At 45.8% G+C, this 13,058-nt stretch overlaps 1 protein-coding gene across 3 annotated transcripts in view; it reads right to left on the reverse strand.

Annotated features, from left to right (window-relative positions):
- Positions 1-13,058, reverse strand: part of DNAH9 (dynein axonemal heavy chain 9) — a 214,267-nt gene that overhangs the window by 88,837 nt on the left and 112,372 nt on the right. For all 3 annotated transcript variants that reach the window (XM_075770400.1, XM_075770399.1, XM_075770401.1), the window contains 3 exons: positions 6,579-6,767; positions 5,007-5,242; positions 1,367-1,489 (listed from right to left, as the gene is read on the reverse strand). In XM_075770400.1, coding sequence (XP_075626515.1) covers positions 1,367-1,489; positions 5,007-5,242; positions 6,579-6,767 — 548 coding nt within the window. The remainder of the gene's footprint in view (positions 1-1,366; positions 1,490-5,006; positions 5,243-6,578; positions 6,768-13,058) is intronic.

Raw genomic sequence — 13,058 nt, forward strand, 5'->3', positions numbered from 1 at the left:
ATCACTTGTTTTATTGTTGTGGTTGTTATAATTTTCTTCATTATCCTATTAAATTGTCTTTATCTCAACCCACGAGTTATTTTCCATTCCCCTCCCATCCCCTTTGCGGGGGGCAGGGGGGAGCGACTGGCTGCCTGGTGCTCAGTTACCAGCTGGGGTTAAACCACGACAGGGGTCTGGGCTCGTGTTCTGGAAAACTCGAAACCCACGGGCTTTTTATTTGATTTATGACTTATTTTCCTTTTCTTAGGAAACACATGATCTCGCAGGGAGTTTTAAGAGCAGAGCCACACTCAGTTTTTCACTGCAGGGGTGTCAGGAGATCCACCACCTCTGCTCTACCCCCATCTCTGCTTTCAAATATTTCAATCCCCTTCACTAGAACCGTCATCCCTCTGAAATGATCCTTCCCCTCCATCCTGCAGCTGAACCCACAACTAGCCACCCTTCTCACGATGTTTTCCCCTGCAAACTTTCCAGACAGCTTGCCTTTCCCAGCAGTTTACATCATCCTAAGATATTTTAGGCAAGTAAGGAAATGATCCTCAAAGAACTTAAGGAATGCAAAAGGCAGAGCTTAACAGGCTGTTTGTTATTTACAGCACAAAGCCAAGAGCAGGACGGCACGGCGAGGCAGTGCAGCAGGCACAGAGCTCAGCCCGTGCCGGGCTCCTGCGAACAATGCGCATCCTTCTAAAGGCAGACGACTCCACACTGCGAAAGCCAGCAAAACAACATCAAGAAAGTCCCTGAATCAAGTTCAGCGCTGAGCACGAGGTTTTAATTGTTGCCGTTATTTGAGTACACACTAAAACTATGTTTATTTTACTTTACATACATACAGAAAGAAAAAGTGAACTCCCTTGCTGCTCCTCTTGCTGGCAGGGTGACCTGCCCTCTTGGCTGGAGGGTGACCAGCAGCTGCCATGCAGAACTTGACCTCATTAAGAAACACTTACATATTCTCAATGCTTAAACCTGCAGCTGTATTCCTAAGTGGTGCGCAGTGTTTGCTAAAATTCAAGGTTACTTTTTCTTTACGACAGCAATAGCTATTTTGGTAATAATTCAGTGTCAAGATAGCCAATTACAGCCACCAAGGTCACTATACAAAAGGAGAATTACAGGTCTCTCTTTTACATGAGGTTTGAATGACACTGTCCAACAAAATGAAAAATCTAGGTTTATTTCAGAGCCATCCTATCACTGAATTACCTGTGATTGCCTGATTTAAAATGCCCTCACTTCCGAAGGCAGGATGTTAGTGCTGCTGTATATGAACACGCACAATTTGAGCTCAGGAACAGAAAGCACAACAGCACAAAGAACCCATCCCCACATGCCATTAAACTTCCCCGGAGCTCACCTTCCTTTCTTGGTTGTTTCTCGCCCCAGTAACGGCCCCAAAACTGGATCCACAGATTCCTCCAGGTTTTCAATCAAAACCAATTCTCCTGCAGCCAGGGCTCGTTCCATCATGTCCAAATACCTGTGGGAAAGCATTGGTACCCATCGCAGTGAGGCTAGATGTGATGCTTTGCAGCAAGGAGGATGCGAGGGGGACAGAGGGGTGCTCCACACTGCGGTGGCAGCTACATACGCAGGCCAGCAGTTGCGAGAGAGAAAGAGGGGGCAGATGGTGTCAACATATGGTGCTGAAAGGGGCACTGGCACAGTCTTGGTTGCCCAACAAAGAGAATCAGGTCTCAGGCCTCCCAAGAGCAGGCAATAATAACCGTGTCTTCTTTCCCAAGAAAAGAGCATGAGCAGCAGTGAACAACGATGGGACACCCTGGGGTTTTTTAAAGCAAGTACTTTGTTTCTCCCAGAACTAACTGGTGCAGTTAATCTTGCGTAAAAGCAAGGAAGAAGAGCAGGTTTCAGCTCCATTTTGCCCAGAGTTTAGGGTCACATTTAGGACAGCTTCTTTCCTCACAAGGGAATTGGACCCCTTTGCCCACTGCCTAACTGTGGAACGGGGACGCTCTGCATTGGGAATGCTTTGTACCAGGAGGGGCAGGGTCAAGCGCTTGGGCTTTGTCCTTCAGGGCTGCTCGGCACTTCATGCAACTGACTTTTCTGCAAAGAGGAGAGAAGGGGGCTGGGCAGGTGGTGAGGATGCTCCAGGCGCTGTTACACCATCATTGGTGCACTGGATCACTCCAACTACCTCCACTGGCTAAAATTTAGGTTCCTCATCTAAGCTAGAGAGTTTAGGACCTCAAGAGGCGACAGAAAGATCTAAGACAAGAAGTTTGGAGTGACCTTTAGGCCCAACCTTTAAAGGAATATGTTGACACAATGCAAAGCTCATCCTTGATCAGCAGCCTCCATCTTTCTGAGTCCGGGAATATTTTATACAAAGAAATAGTCAGAGAGAATGGCAGCAGCTGACCCCAAAGCTGCTCAAATGGCCCTTTCCTGAAGGAGACAAGGGTGTGGGTTTAAACCTCTTAAAGCAGATGGAAGCAAAGCAGCACCATTTCCCAGATGATGCAACACTCCCTTATTTACTGTAGTGGGGCAGTGAATGATGCTGTTTTAGCCAATGGCCCCGAGACATCACAGCAACGCACTGAACTCCCCTCTCAGAGTGCCTGCCAGCCTGGTGCGTGGCCAGGGGAAAAGACATGCTGTGTGTGCACAGCAAGCTGGACAGCCCCATCCACAGGAAGGGCTGGAAGGATCCAGGGAACCACAGGCCTGTCAGCCTGACCTCGGTGCCAGGCAAGGCGATGGAGCAGACCATCTCGAGTGCCACCACGTGGCATGTACAGGACAACCAGGCAATCAGGCCCAGTCAACATGGGTTCATGAAAGGCAGGAGCAACCTGATATCCTTCTATGCCACTTAGTGGATGAGGGAAAGGATGTGTGGACGTTGTCTACCTGGACTCTAGTAAAGCCTTTAGCACCATTTCCCACAGCATTCTCCTGGAGAAACTGGCTGCTCATGGCTCAGACGAGCATAAGCTTCATTGGGTAAAACACTAGATGGATGGCCAGGCCCAAAGAGTTGTGGTGAATGGACTTACATCCAGTTGGCAGCCGGTCACAAATGGTGTTCCCCAGGGCTCAGTAGTGGGGCTCATTTTCTTTAATATCTTTATCAATGATCTGGATGAGGGGATCGAGTGCACACTCAGTAAGTTTGTAGCTGACACCAAGCTGGGCAGGAATGTTGATCTGCTCCAGGCTAGGAAGGCTCTGCAGAGGGATCTGGATGGATCGATGGGCCGAGGCAACTGTATGAGGTTCAACAAGGCTCAGTGCTGGATCCTGCACCTGGGTCACAACAACCCCAGGCAATGCTACAGGATTGGGGAAGAGTGGCTGGAAAGCTGCCTGGTGGAAAAGGACCTGGGGGTGCTGGGTGACAACCAGCTGAACATGAGCCAGCAGTGTGCCCAAGTGGCCAAGAAGGCCAACAGCATCCTGGTTTGTATCAGCAACGGTGTGGCCAGCAGGAGCAGTGCAGTGACTGGTCCCCTCTACTTGGCACTGGTGAGGCCGCACCTCGAGTGCTGGGTTCAGTTTTGGGTCCCTCACTACAAGAAGGACATTGAGGTGCTGGAGTGTGCAGAGAAGGGCAACGAAGCGGGGAAGGGTCTGGAGCACAAGTCTGATGGGAGCGGCTGAGGGAACTGGGGTGGTTCAGCCTGGAGAAAAGGAGGCTGAGGGGAGACCTGATTGCTCTCTACAACTATCTGAAAGGAGGGTGTAGCCAGGTGGGGTCGGTCTCTTCTCCCAAGTGACAAGTGACAGGACATGAGGAAACCCTCCTTGTGCCAGGAAAGGTTTATATTGGATATTAGGAAAAATGTCTGCACTGAAAGGGTTGTCAAGCACTGGACCAGGCTGCCCAGGGAAGTGGTGGAGTCACCACCCCTGGAGGTATTTAAAAGACGTGTAGATGTGGTTCTTAGGGACATGGACTTGGTGCTATGTTAATGGTTGGACTTGATGATCTTAAAGGTCTTTTCCAACCTAAACAATTCTATGATTCTATGATATGGATGTTACAGGGTCTATTCATCTTGTTCCATCCTGGAGGTTTGTATTTAGGTGCCTCCTCTAGGATCCTTACTTTTCCCCAGATTGCTTTGAGTAATTGCAAGGCATGGTGACCAGGTTGGGCAGGAAACAGAAATTTGCTCTAATGTAAAATGAGCTGTATTTTCATCCCACACGAGAACAAATCTAATAACTTCTTGTTATTTTCTATGAGTAAAGAAGAGGAAGCACCAGCAAAACTACCTGGGCAACCGCAAGACATCTCCAAAACTGCATGAATTTGCAAGCACCAAGCTTGGGTCACTGTCACCTGTTGCCAATGCTTTGTTCTGTATTAAAAAAAAAATTACCCCAGGGCTCACACCCAAGCAGGGATTTGACTCTGGGTCTGCTCCATCCCAGCTGGGACTCCTCACTAATGGGTAGAAATAGCTGCAAACTGAGGTAGCAGAAGACCTGTCTGTGCGCTGACTGGAGGTAAGAGCCAGGATAAAAGCCTTCCCATAAAAGATTTAGCCAGATCAATGCAGGGGTGCTGCAATGAGAACCTCTAGCTAGTGCCAGCTGGTCTGCAGGGCATGGTGACCCTCATGGCAGCTTCACCTTCTCTGCCCAGGCCCTCTCTCCTCCTCCAACATGTAGGAAGCCCTACTCACCCTCCTGAGTGAAACTGAGTCAGGACATGACACATAAGATGAGCCTGATGGAGGATGCCGTAGTCCTACTCGTATCTCAGCCTCCAGCTCATAGCTCTCTCCATTCTCAGCTTCAGAGGAGTTTCTATGGTAACTGAGCCAAGCACTAAACAGACCCTCAATTTAATGAGAAATCTCTATCATTTTGGTAATGAATAAGCAGCTAATGCACAAATACATTTGAGGGTTTTCCTCAATGTAATTGGCTCAGATGGTTGCAGTTAAATATACGCTGTTCATCAAATATGACAGGCAGATAACCATTAAAAGGTATTATGTGATGAGGCCGATGTTTACCCCTTCTGCCCGATTCGGATCACTCGGAGGTCTTCGCCATACTTTGTTTTGATCCATTTGATACCCTGCAGCTGGGGATCCACCATGAGGGGCCAGCGCTCGCAGTTGGTGAGGATGGTGGCATTTTCGGTGGACATCCGATCAGCTGGCAGGCCCTCGTTCTGCCAAGCTGCTACATCAGCATCATCTGTCAGCATGGTCAGAGGATCGAGGGACGGAGTTACAGGGATTGGCACCTGGGAGGAAAGGAGAAATGCTTCCTAATGTGGCAGCAAAAGACAATGAGTGTAACTTGTGACCTACATCAGGGACAAGCAAGGAAAATATTTCAAGAAAAGTTAGCTTGATTAAAAACTGCTAAGTCATATTTATCAGTGGTTTCCCATTCTACAGGATAGTTTTGATCTAGTATTAAGTGTTTTTCAATCCTGTTTATGAATTAACAGAAATTATGCAGGCATCTCAAAGAATTTTGCCTGCAGTCCTAAGCACCGAACGGCCACAGCCCAGCCAAGCAGGTTCAGATCACACACTGCTGTGTACAAGCTCTCCAAGATGACAGCTTGGAAGAATATAATTAACACCCTTGTAAGCCTGCTGTTGTGTTGCGAAACAGCATTAGCAGTTCCAGAAACACTCCTCTGACATGGGAGGCCATTTCTGAGTGTGACAACCAGAAAGTGATCTGTGCCAGTTATCTGAGCAGAATGGGCATTTAATTTTCCATTAGAAATACAGGCACTTCCTTGAAATTTCTAAGCACAGAGTCAGGCCATTTTTGGAATAATATTGCCTTTCTTAACTAAATTCTTGGCTTTGTATTAAGAAATGCAGAATGTTGGGGGTTTTTTCTCTCTCTCATCCTAAGGAACTTGCTGATTTTCCCAGCATTTTGATTTGGGCATCACTGCCCAGTTGTGACCTTATTTAAAAGGTTCTTGGCATTTCACCAGGAGTTATAACATCCAGTTACTGTACTGATGTGCAACGTTCAATCCTGCAGGAGACTAAGCACTTGCATTTACTAATGTATGAGAGGACCTGGTAAAAATCAGTGAATTACTAAGCAAGTTTGAAGCAAGACAGTCTCCATCTGGTCCGAACAGCAAGACATGGGTGAAACCAGCTGAGAGGCATGGCCAGCATGAATAGAGCTTGTGTCCAGCATGAAGAACCATCTGGAGTTTTTCCAAGCCTACTGGAGAGCTGGCAGTGTTCTGTCTGCTCCAAGCAATGCCTTTTCCGTACTATCTCCCTCCTTCTAGGCCATCCCTGACTCCTGGTTAAAACTGCACAGCACTGGCACTGGGCTCCATGTTTGGATCGCTGCATCGGGGATTTCCCTCTGCACACGGAGGAATTGGGTCACTTGGAGCGAGGATACCACAACATCTCCCCAGAGAGGAGTAAATCAAGTGTGGCTATGTCCTGCTCCTCGGTCCAGCTCTGTGGGGACACAGGGATGCCCCTCATTTGGGGGAATCTTCTCACTTGGAGAATCCCCTGTGGACATCAGAATTTATGGCCATGTTAATTCCAGTAACAGCTGTTTTTAGAGAAAGCAGGGCTTACTTTTAGCTGGTGCAAATATGGCTTCCAAATTCCATCCAGAAGCATTAGACGGTATTTCTTAGTGAAGTAGCCCAGGTAGGATACAAAGGCCGTAATCAGCAAGACATCTCCACACAAGGTGCTCTGTTGCTGTTTGAAGCTCTTCACAGCTTCAGCCCATCTCACGTTCTCGGAGGCGAGTCCCCCAACCTACAATTCCCAAATCAAATTGATCATTACAGAGGTTCTTTAAGCAATATCTCAGGATCTGGCCATGTCCATACCTTGTCCCCGAACTCAACTGCCATTTGCTAAAGTTGAAAACCTGGGGTTGTGAAATATTCATCCGTTACTTTGCTAATCTCAGTGTCCCGTTCAGTGAGACTGGTCCTTCAGTCAAATCTCAGCTATATGCTCCACAACTCCTCTAAAATCATCAAGGGAGGATCCGTCACTTCCCCAGCAGGAATTCACATAAAGATATCTGCATAAGGATTTCTGAGGCAGCCCATCAGCTATTAATGGCCTTAATGCCACAGATTCACACCTTGTTACACCCTCTCTCACACAGAGCACTCCTCTCCAACAGCCATAACCTTCAGCTATTTCACACAATTTATTACTACCCAGCAGATGGGATTTTGATCACAATTCCCTTGGGTCTACATTTCCCTTAAGGCTCTGTCCAGAAAACACTTCCTTGTGGACATTTTTCATGAGCATCCAATGCACAAACAATTGAGGACTTAGCAGCTTTGAGCAGGATACAGCACCTCCTTGTAAAATAAGTTATCTCTACATGCACGGACAACTTTGACCATTGGTACTTTTTGGGGTACCATTGGTCCCTCATTCCTGAAGTCTTGTGATTATAAGAGATAGCCTAACACTACCACCACCCCCTTTTTTTAATGAAGAAAACTTTAGCTGTAGTAACTTAGAAACAGAGCTTGGAAATATGAATGCAATGCACCCTCAGGTTCATAAGCCAGAAGAACCCAAAATGGTTTTATGTCAACCTGATGGATTTGAAATCAAGAATGCCAAAGCTTATGGTCAAATTCACAGTCACTCTCCTGTCGTCAAGGTGCTCTGGAAACACTCATGATCAAATCCCCTCTACTCACAGGTCTCTGTTACCAGGGCCAAGCAGCACTTTATATTTTTCTTCAGTGTACAGTCCACATGAGCCTGGGGTTGTTTCTCATATTTCTCTTTTTTTAAAAAATTCCTCTATATCCTTGTCTTTTGCAAACCTCCCCAAATAAGCGGTGCTGCAAATGTGACTAATACGACACTGTCTCCTTCTTCCAGGTTACTGTTAAATGTTAAATATGACCAGCTCTAACACAAATCCCTGCGATAAGCCTTACAAACACCTTGAATAACTCATTCCCCTAAACTGGGTTATTTTGCCATCTTAAACCGATATGCAGAACGCAGGTCCCCAGGATGGGAAGGCACTGAATTCCTCACTGAATTTCACTGTCATGCATTCCAACTTCACCAAGTCCTATTTCTAGCAGAATCTTGCTACTTTCTGAGAGCTAGCAGCCACCTTCTGATTTCCAACACAAATTTACTCCTGGCCAGTTCATGCCATCAGTTCTCGTGCAGACACTGTCCTCTAGCTCAAACAGCTCTCCTTTCACCCTCACGTGTTCCTCCAGATGTTTTTATAAACAGCCAGTATTTTCTAGGGAATGTGCTCTGCTTGGCTAAGCAAAAGAAGTTGATCTAGTTCCCCTCTGAAATACACAGCCACAGGAACAGCTCTACCCCGCCAGACCCAAGGTCGACCTCCTTTGGCACCTTGTCTGCTGACAGCAGCTCTTAGCAGATGACTTGGGAAGACTATACAAATGAGCACCTGGTAATACTTCTTGACATAATCTCCCAGCTTCCCACAACTGGAGGTTTAAGGACCTACTGAAACAGAGCTTATATCTCTGTGCTTAATAGCCACTAATGATTTTTTCCTTCATGACTAAGCTAAGCTGCCATGGATACCAACCAACCTTTTGGCATCTACAGCATCCTGTGGACAGGAAATACAGAGTTTAGCTATGCTTTCTGTAAAAAAAGTACATCCTTTGATGTGCTGCTTGACCTTTTCAATTGCTAAAACCTGCTCACATAGTGGAAAAACAGTGAAAAATCATGCTCGCGTCACATTCTCCATACCACTCATGATTTCAAGCCCTTGATACCCTCTCTGCTGTCTCCTTTTGAGGTCGAAGAGCTTTAGCCTATTCAATAATTTCTCACACAGAAGAAGCCTTATGATTGTCCTTGCAATCTTTATCTTCACTGAATGATGTAATCTTTATTATCTGGTTTCTTTTTATTGTTACCTTCTCTGCACCATTTCCCATTCTACTACATCCTTTGAGGTACAGCAGAGGGGGTGGAGGTACACTGCACATTCAAGATTTATTTAGAACGTATTTATATAGTGAGATTGTGATTCTTCTCTATTTTCTTCTCTCTTCTTTTCCTAATAAACCCTAACATTCAATTTCTGCTTGAGTTTGGGGTTTGTTGAGGGTTTTTTGCCTCTGGGAGCACAGAGTTCACATACTCTCAAAACTCTTAAATCCATCATTTCATTCCTGAATGACAGAAACTAGCTCAGCATCACTTACAGGGCATGTAAAGTAAAAACTAATTTTTCCCATATACATTACTTCACATTTATCTACCTGGCATTTCATACCTCCATCACTTGCTATAACTTTTACAATTCTTTACAGAGAATCTCCATTATTACTGTATTACTGAGAAACTGTGCAACCTGCTTACACACCATCTCATCCCAATCATTTATGATTATTCGGATGAACCAAAGAACTAAGAGTCACCTGCAATACCTCTGATGGTCTTCCTGCCTTGAGAAATCTGCCCCTTGGAATCAGTGAAAACTGCCTTCTGGGCAGTCTGACTCCTTCCAGGAGCAGAAAGAGAGGCTGCAGATCTTCTTTGACTCATTCAAGCTCAGAGCTGTCCCTAAATCTGTTCCAGTTGAGTTACTCATTCATGAACATGAACCACCATCCTACTCACAAAGCTGCAGAGGTTTCCCCAGTGCCTTTTGCTGATCTCAGCGTGTGTTGATTTTCCCTTAGCCTTGCTGAAAAGCCAACTCTTGATATCATGATGACCACATCTGCCTTTCTTAGGGCTACACCACGTATAGGGCAAAGCCTGAACAAATAGACTCAAGTGCTCCTCACTGGTTACTGGCAATGTGCTCCTGGTTGAGAGACAAACAATCTGTTACAAATCCATAGTTACATGTCTGCATCTTGTATTACTGAATTTCATCCCATTCCTATAGTTCTCATATCCAGACCACCCAGTCATTTCAACCACAGTCATGCTTCCTCTTCATCTGTTGAGACTTCCCGTTTTTATGCTCTCAGTCTTACAGGTCTGTCTATCATCTATTCCCACATTCATTAAAGTGGAGCATGTGAAGGCTGGGAAATATCAGGGATCAGGCAGGTATATCACCTGCCCTGTTCCTCCTCTGTTCTGGGCATTTGCTGGAGTCCACTTGAAGCTGGACAGACCCCGGTCTCAGCCTTCATATCTGTTCTTATGTCCTCCTACTTGCTGAAAAAGCAGCAAAGCACTACTTTTAAGTTATCAGTTATTTTTAAGGATTATACCTAAATTATCTCAACTCCAGTAACAGTGCACAGAAGTCCACTTCCTCTATCTTTCCTTTGTAGCTTCTATAGATGAAGTACCTACAGGTCTTTCCTCCAGCCTCCTTGAGGTCAATTCTCACACTACTCCCATACTAGCCTCTAAGACGAAGCAGTCTTTATTGATCTGATCTTCCTAATACTTATAGACTCTCTATATACTCCTAATTAATTTCTTGAGGTGATTTTTTTATCCACTTAGGTCCTGGGGGTCTTTTCTTCTCCTTTGCTTGGGTCACATGCTACTGCCAGTTTTAGTATCTTAAAGAAAGCCCAGGTGTCTTCCACCTCAGATCCTAGAAGTCATTGGAATTCTTTTTATTTAGCCAGTAGAAAATTAAAAGCCATCTCATTTGTTTCCCTTTAGCTCTTTGATAACGAGGCATAGTGAACATTCATCCCCTATTCACCTTCTGCATACTGTGCATGATTTTATAGGCTTCTGTCTCATCCATCCCTACACCAAAATGAAGAGTCCTACTCTATTTCCTCTCTTCACATACAGAAGCTGTTGCATACATCTTTGTACCTTTTCTAGGCCACCTACAGCCTTCTGAGATGGCGTAACCTGATTGCATTCAGCATGTATGATGTAGGCATGCCATAGATCTGGACTGATACAATGATTGTTTAAAACTTCTACTTTCTGATTTTTTCCTACCCATTCATAATATTCAATTTGCAAATCTCCTCAAATTTCTCCTCCAGTTGAGCACCACGCTGCTGTTTCCGACAACTCTCTACAATGACTCGAAGAGCTCTTCTGTGAGCGATAATAGAGCAATTAGGACCTATCAATGTAAATGCATGATTACAGTTCGTTTTCCCTGCATGCATTATTTTGCATTTGTCATCACTAAATTTCATCTGCCACATTAGCACATATCCACTCACAGATACCACCCATCAGCCATCCTCCCTTTTCTGGTGCACAGATCCCTAGACATTCCCTGATCCTTGTCCCTTGGATCCTGGAGCATCTTCCCTGGGGTGTGTAAAGTTCATGAGATGCCAAACTAAAATTAAGGTGCTGCAGAAGTTCAGCTTGCCTTCATGCCCCCTGGTTCGTTTCTCAATCCAAAGCAACACTATCTGTGTTCAGTTATGTGTATTCTTCCTACACCCTCAAATGTGTTTATTTCAAAGTCTAGGAACTTGTTCCTGCCCACAGGCACATAGGTGACACATCTTGGATGTCAAATAAATTGTACATCAGTAAGGGCTGTCAGGACCCATTCCTAGATCAAAGCCAGACATGACACAGAAGATGGTGTGCATTGCACACCAGTAGGCTGGGATGCAAGTAGTTCTTGCATACACTGCAAAAGCAATCAATTTTTGACAGCAGTAGTAGCAAGCTGTGCTTTCTAACTAGGCTGTTAAAGATGGCTAGTGGAACTGGCACTGACATCACTTGTTCTTGTCTGCATTTACAGCTGCCTGTGTTCAGTGCTCCCTCAGCTATGACGCCTGCTAGCAGCTCCTCGCACCAGCAGCTCTGTCCTGCAACCAGCCAAGACACATAGTGCTCCAAGGAACCCAGGGGAGTCTCAAATCAAGTTGTTCCAGGCCATGGCATGGGGAGGAGATGTAACCAACATGTCCTGGGATGCAGCGTCCCCACTCCTCCAGCATTTCTGTCTATCGCATGGCAAGCATGATAAGATTTCACCTCTAAATAAAAACTCCTCTAAGTGAATGGATTTTCTATTAAACCACAATACAAATGCCACAGCTCGTATCCCAGCCGCAGGCAGACAGTTGCTATTTCCCAGGGACTGAGTGCTTCTCTCCTCCTCTCCTAACAAGTTGCATTGAACTCTAATGATTTCCATCGGCAGAAATAACCCTGGTCTTGCCCAGACTTTTAAATCATCCCTGATCCTAACCATTTCCACTGTTTTCCACATGATCCACAGTAAGCAGAGACCCCCAGTAACTGTGCATCATCATGTGCTGCAGCACCTTGGCAGCATGAGAAGCCAGAGTTACCTTTCTGTCTTTGCAACCAGGCTGGCAAGAGCCACGTTCTCCCCCATTAAAGCTCCAAACAGTAGCCCAAGGGGTGTTCATTGCAGGAGTTTGGTTTCAGACATGAGTTTGAGCTGACAGTCTGTGCTCATCTCCCACGTGAAATGAGAGAGAGAGTTGCTGGATTTAGTCTGGATGACTTTGCCCATCAATGGCTAACACTGCCTGCAGGTCCCGAGGTTTAATTGCCTCCAGGAGCAGGACGGCACATGCCGGCAGATGTCTGTGGAACACATTTCTGGCTGTGTTGCAAAAAATTCCATGCACGTGGAAGTCGGGGCCCTCAGTGTGGCAGCAAGAGATGAAACCCTTCCAGCCAACTAATCACCACATCCAGCCTCAGGCTGGAAAGCTGAAGGGGACGGTCCTTCCATCTGTGCTCCAGTCCCAAGACAACAGCCATGGAGGGCCTCTGCAGGAAGCGCTGTTCCAGTAACTCACACACTACTAAGTGACTGCTACGTCTTTCTATCTTTTCCAGTGTTTTTCTGGCACAGTTGGGAAGGATTAAGAGTGCTGGGAAGGAGGGTGCAGCAGAAAGATAATTTATGAGCGTATTTGCAGTGTGAGGAGAGCTCCAACTCTAATCTCTTTACAAATCTTTGCCTTTGGAGATGTGGCAGCAGCAGACACTGAATGGGACAAATATCTAGATTTCTTCCCTTGTTTGCTGTTGCACTCTGTTTTAGACTGTACATTGTTTGGAACAACAGGATACTCTCAAAGGTGTTTTGTGTGTTTGTGTGTACATGTATATCTC

Source organism: Balearica regulorum, chromosome 18 (assembly GCF_011004875.1).
Source record: "Balearica regulorum gibbericeps isolate bBalReg1 chromosome 18, bBalReg1.pri, whole genome shotgun sequence".
NCBI lineage: Eukaryota > Metazoa > Chordata > Aves > Gruiformes > Gruidae > Balearica > Balearica regulorum.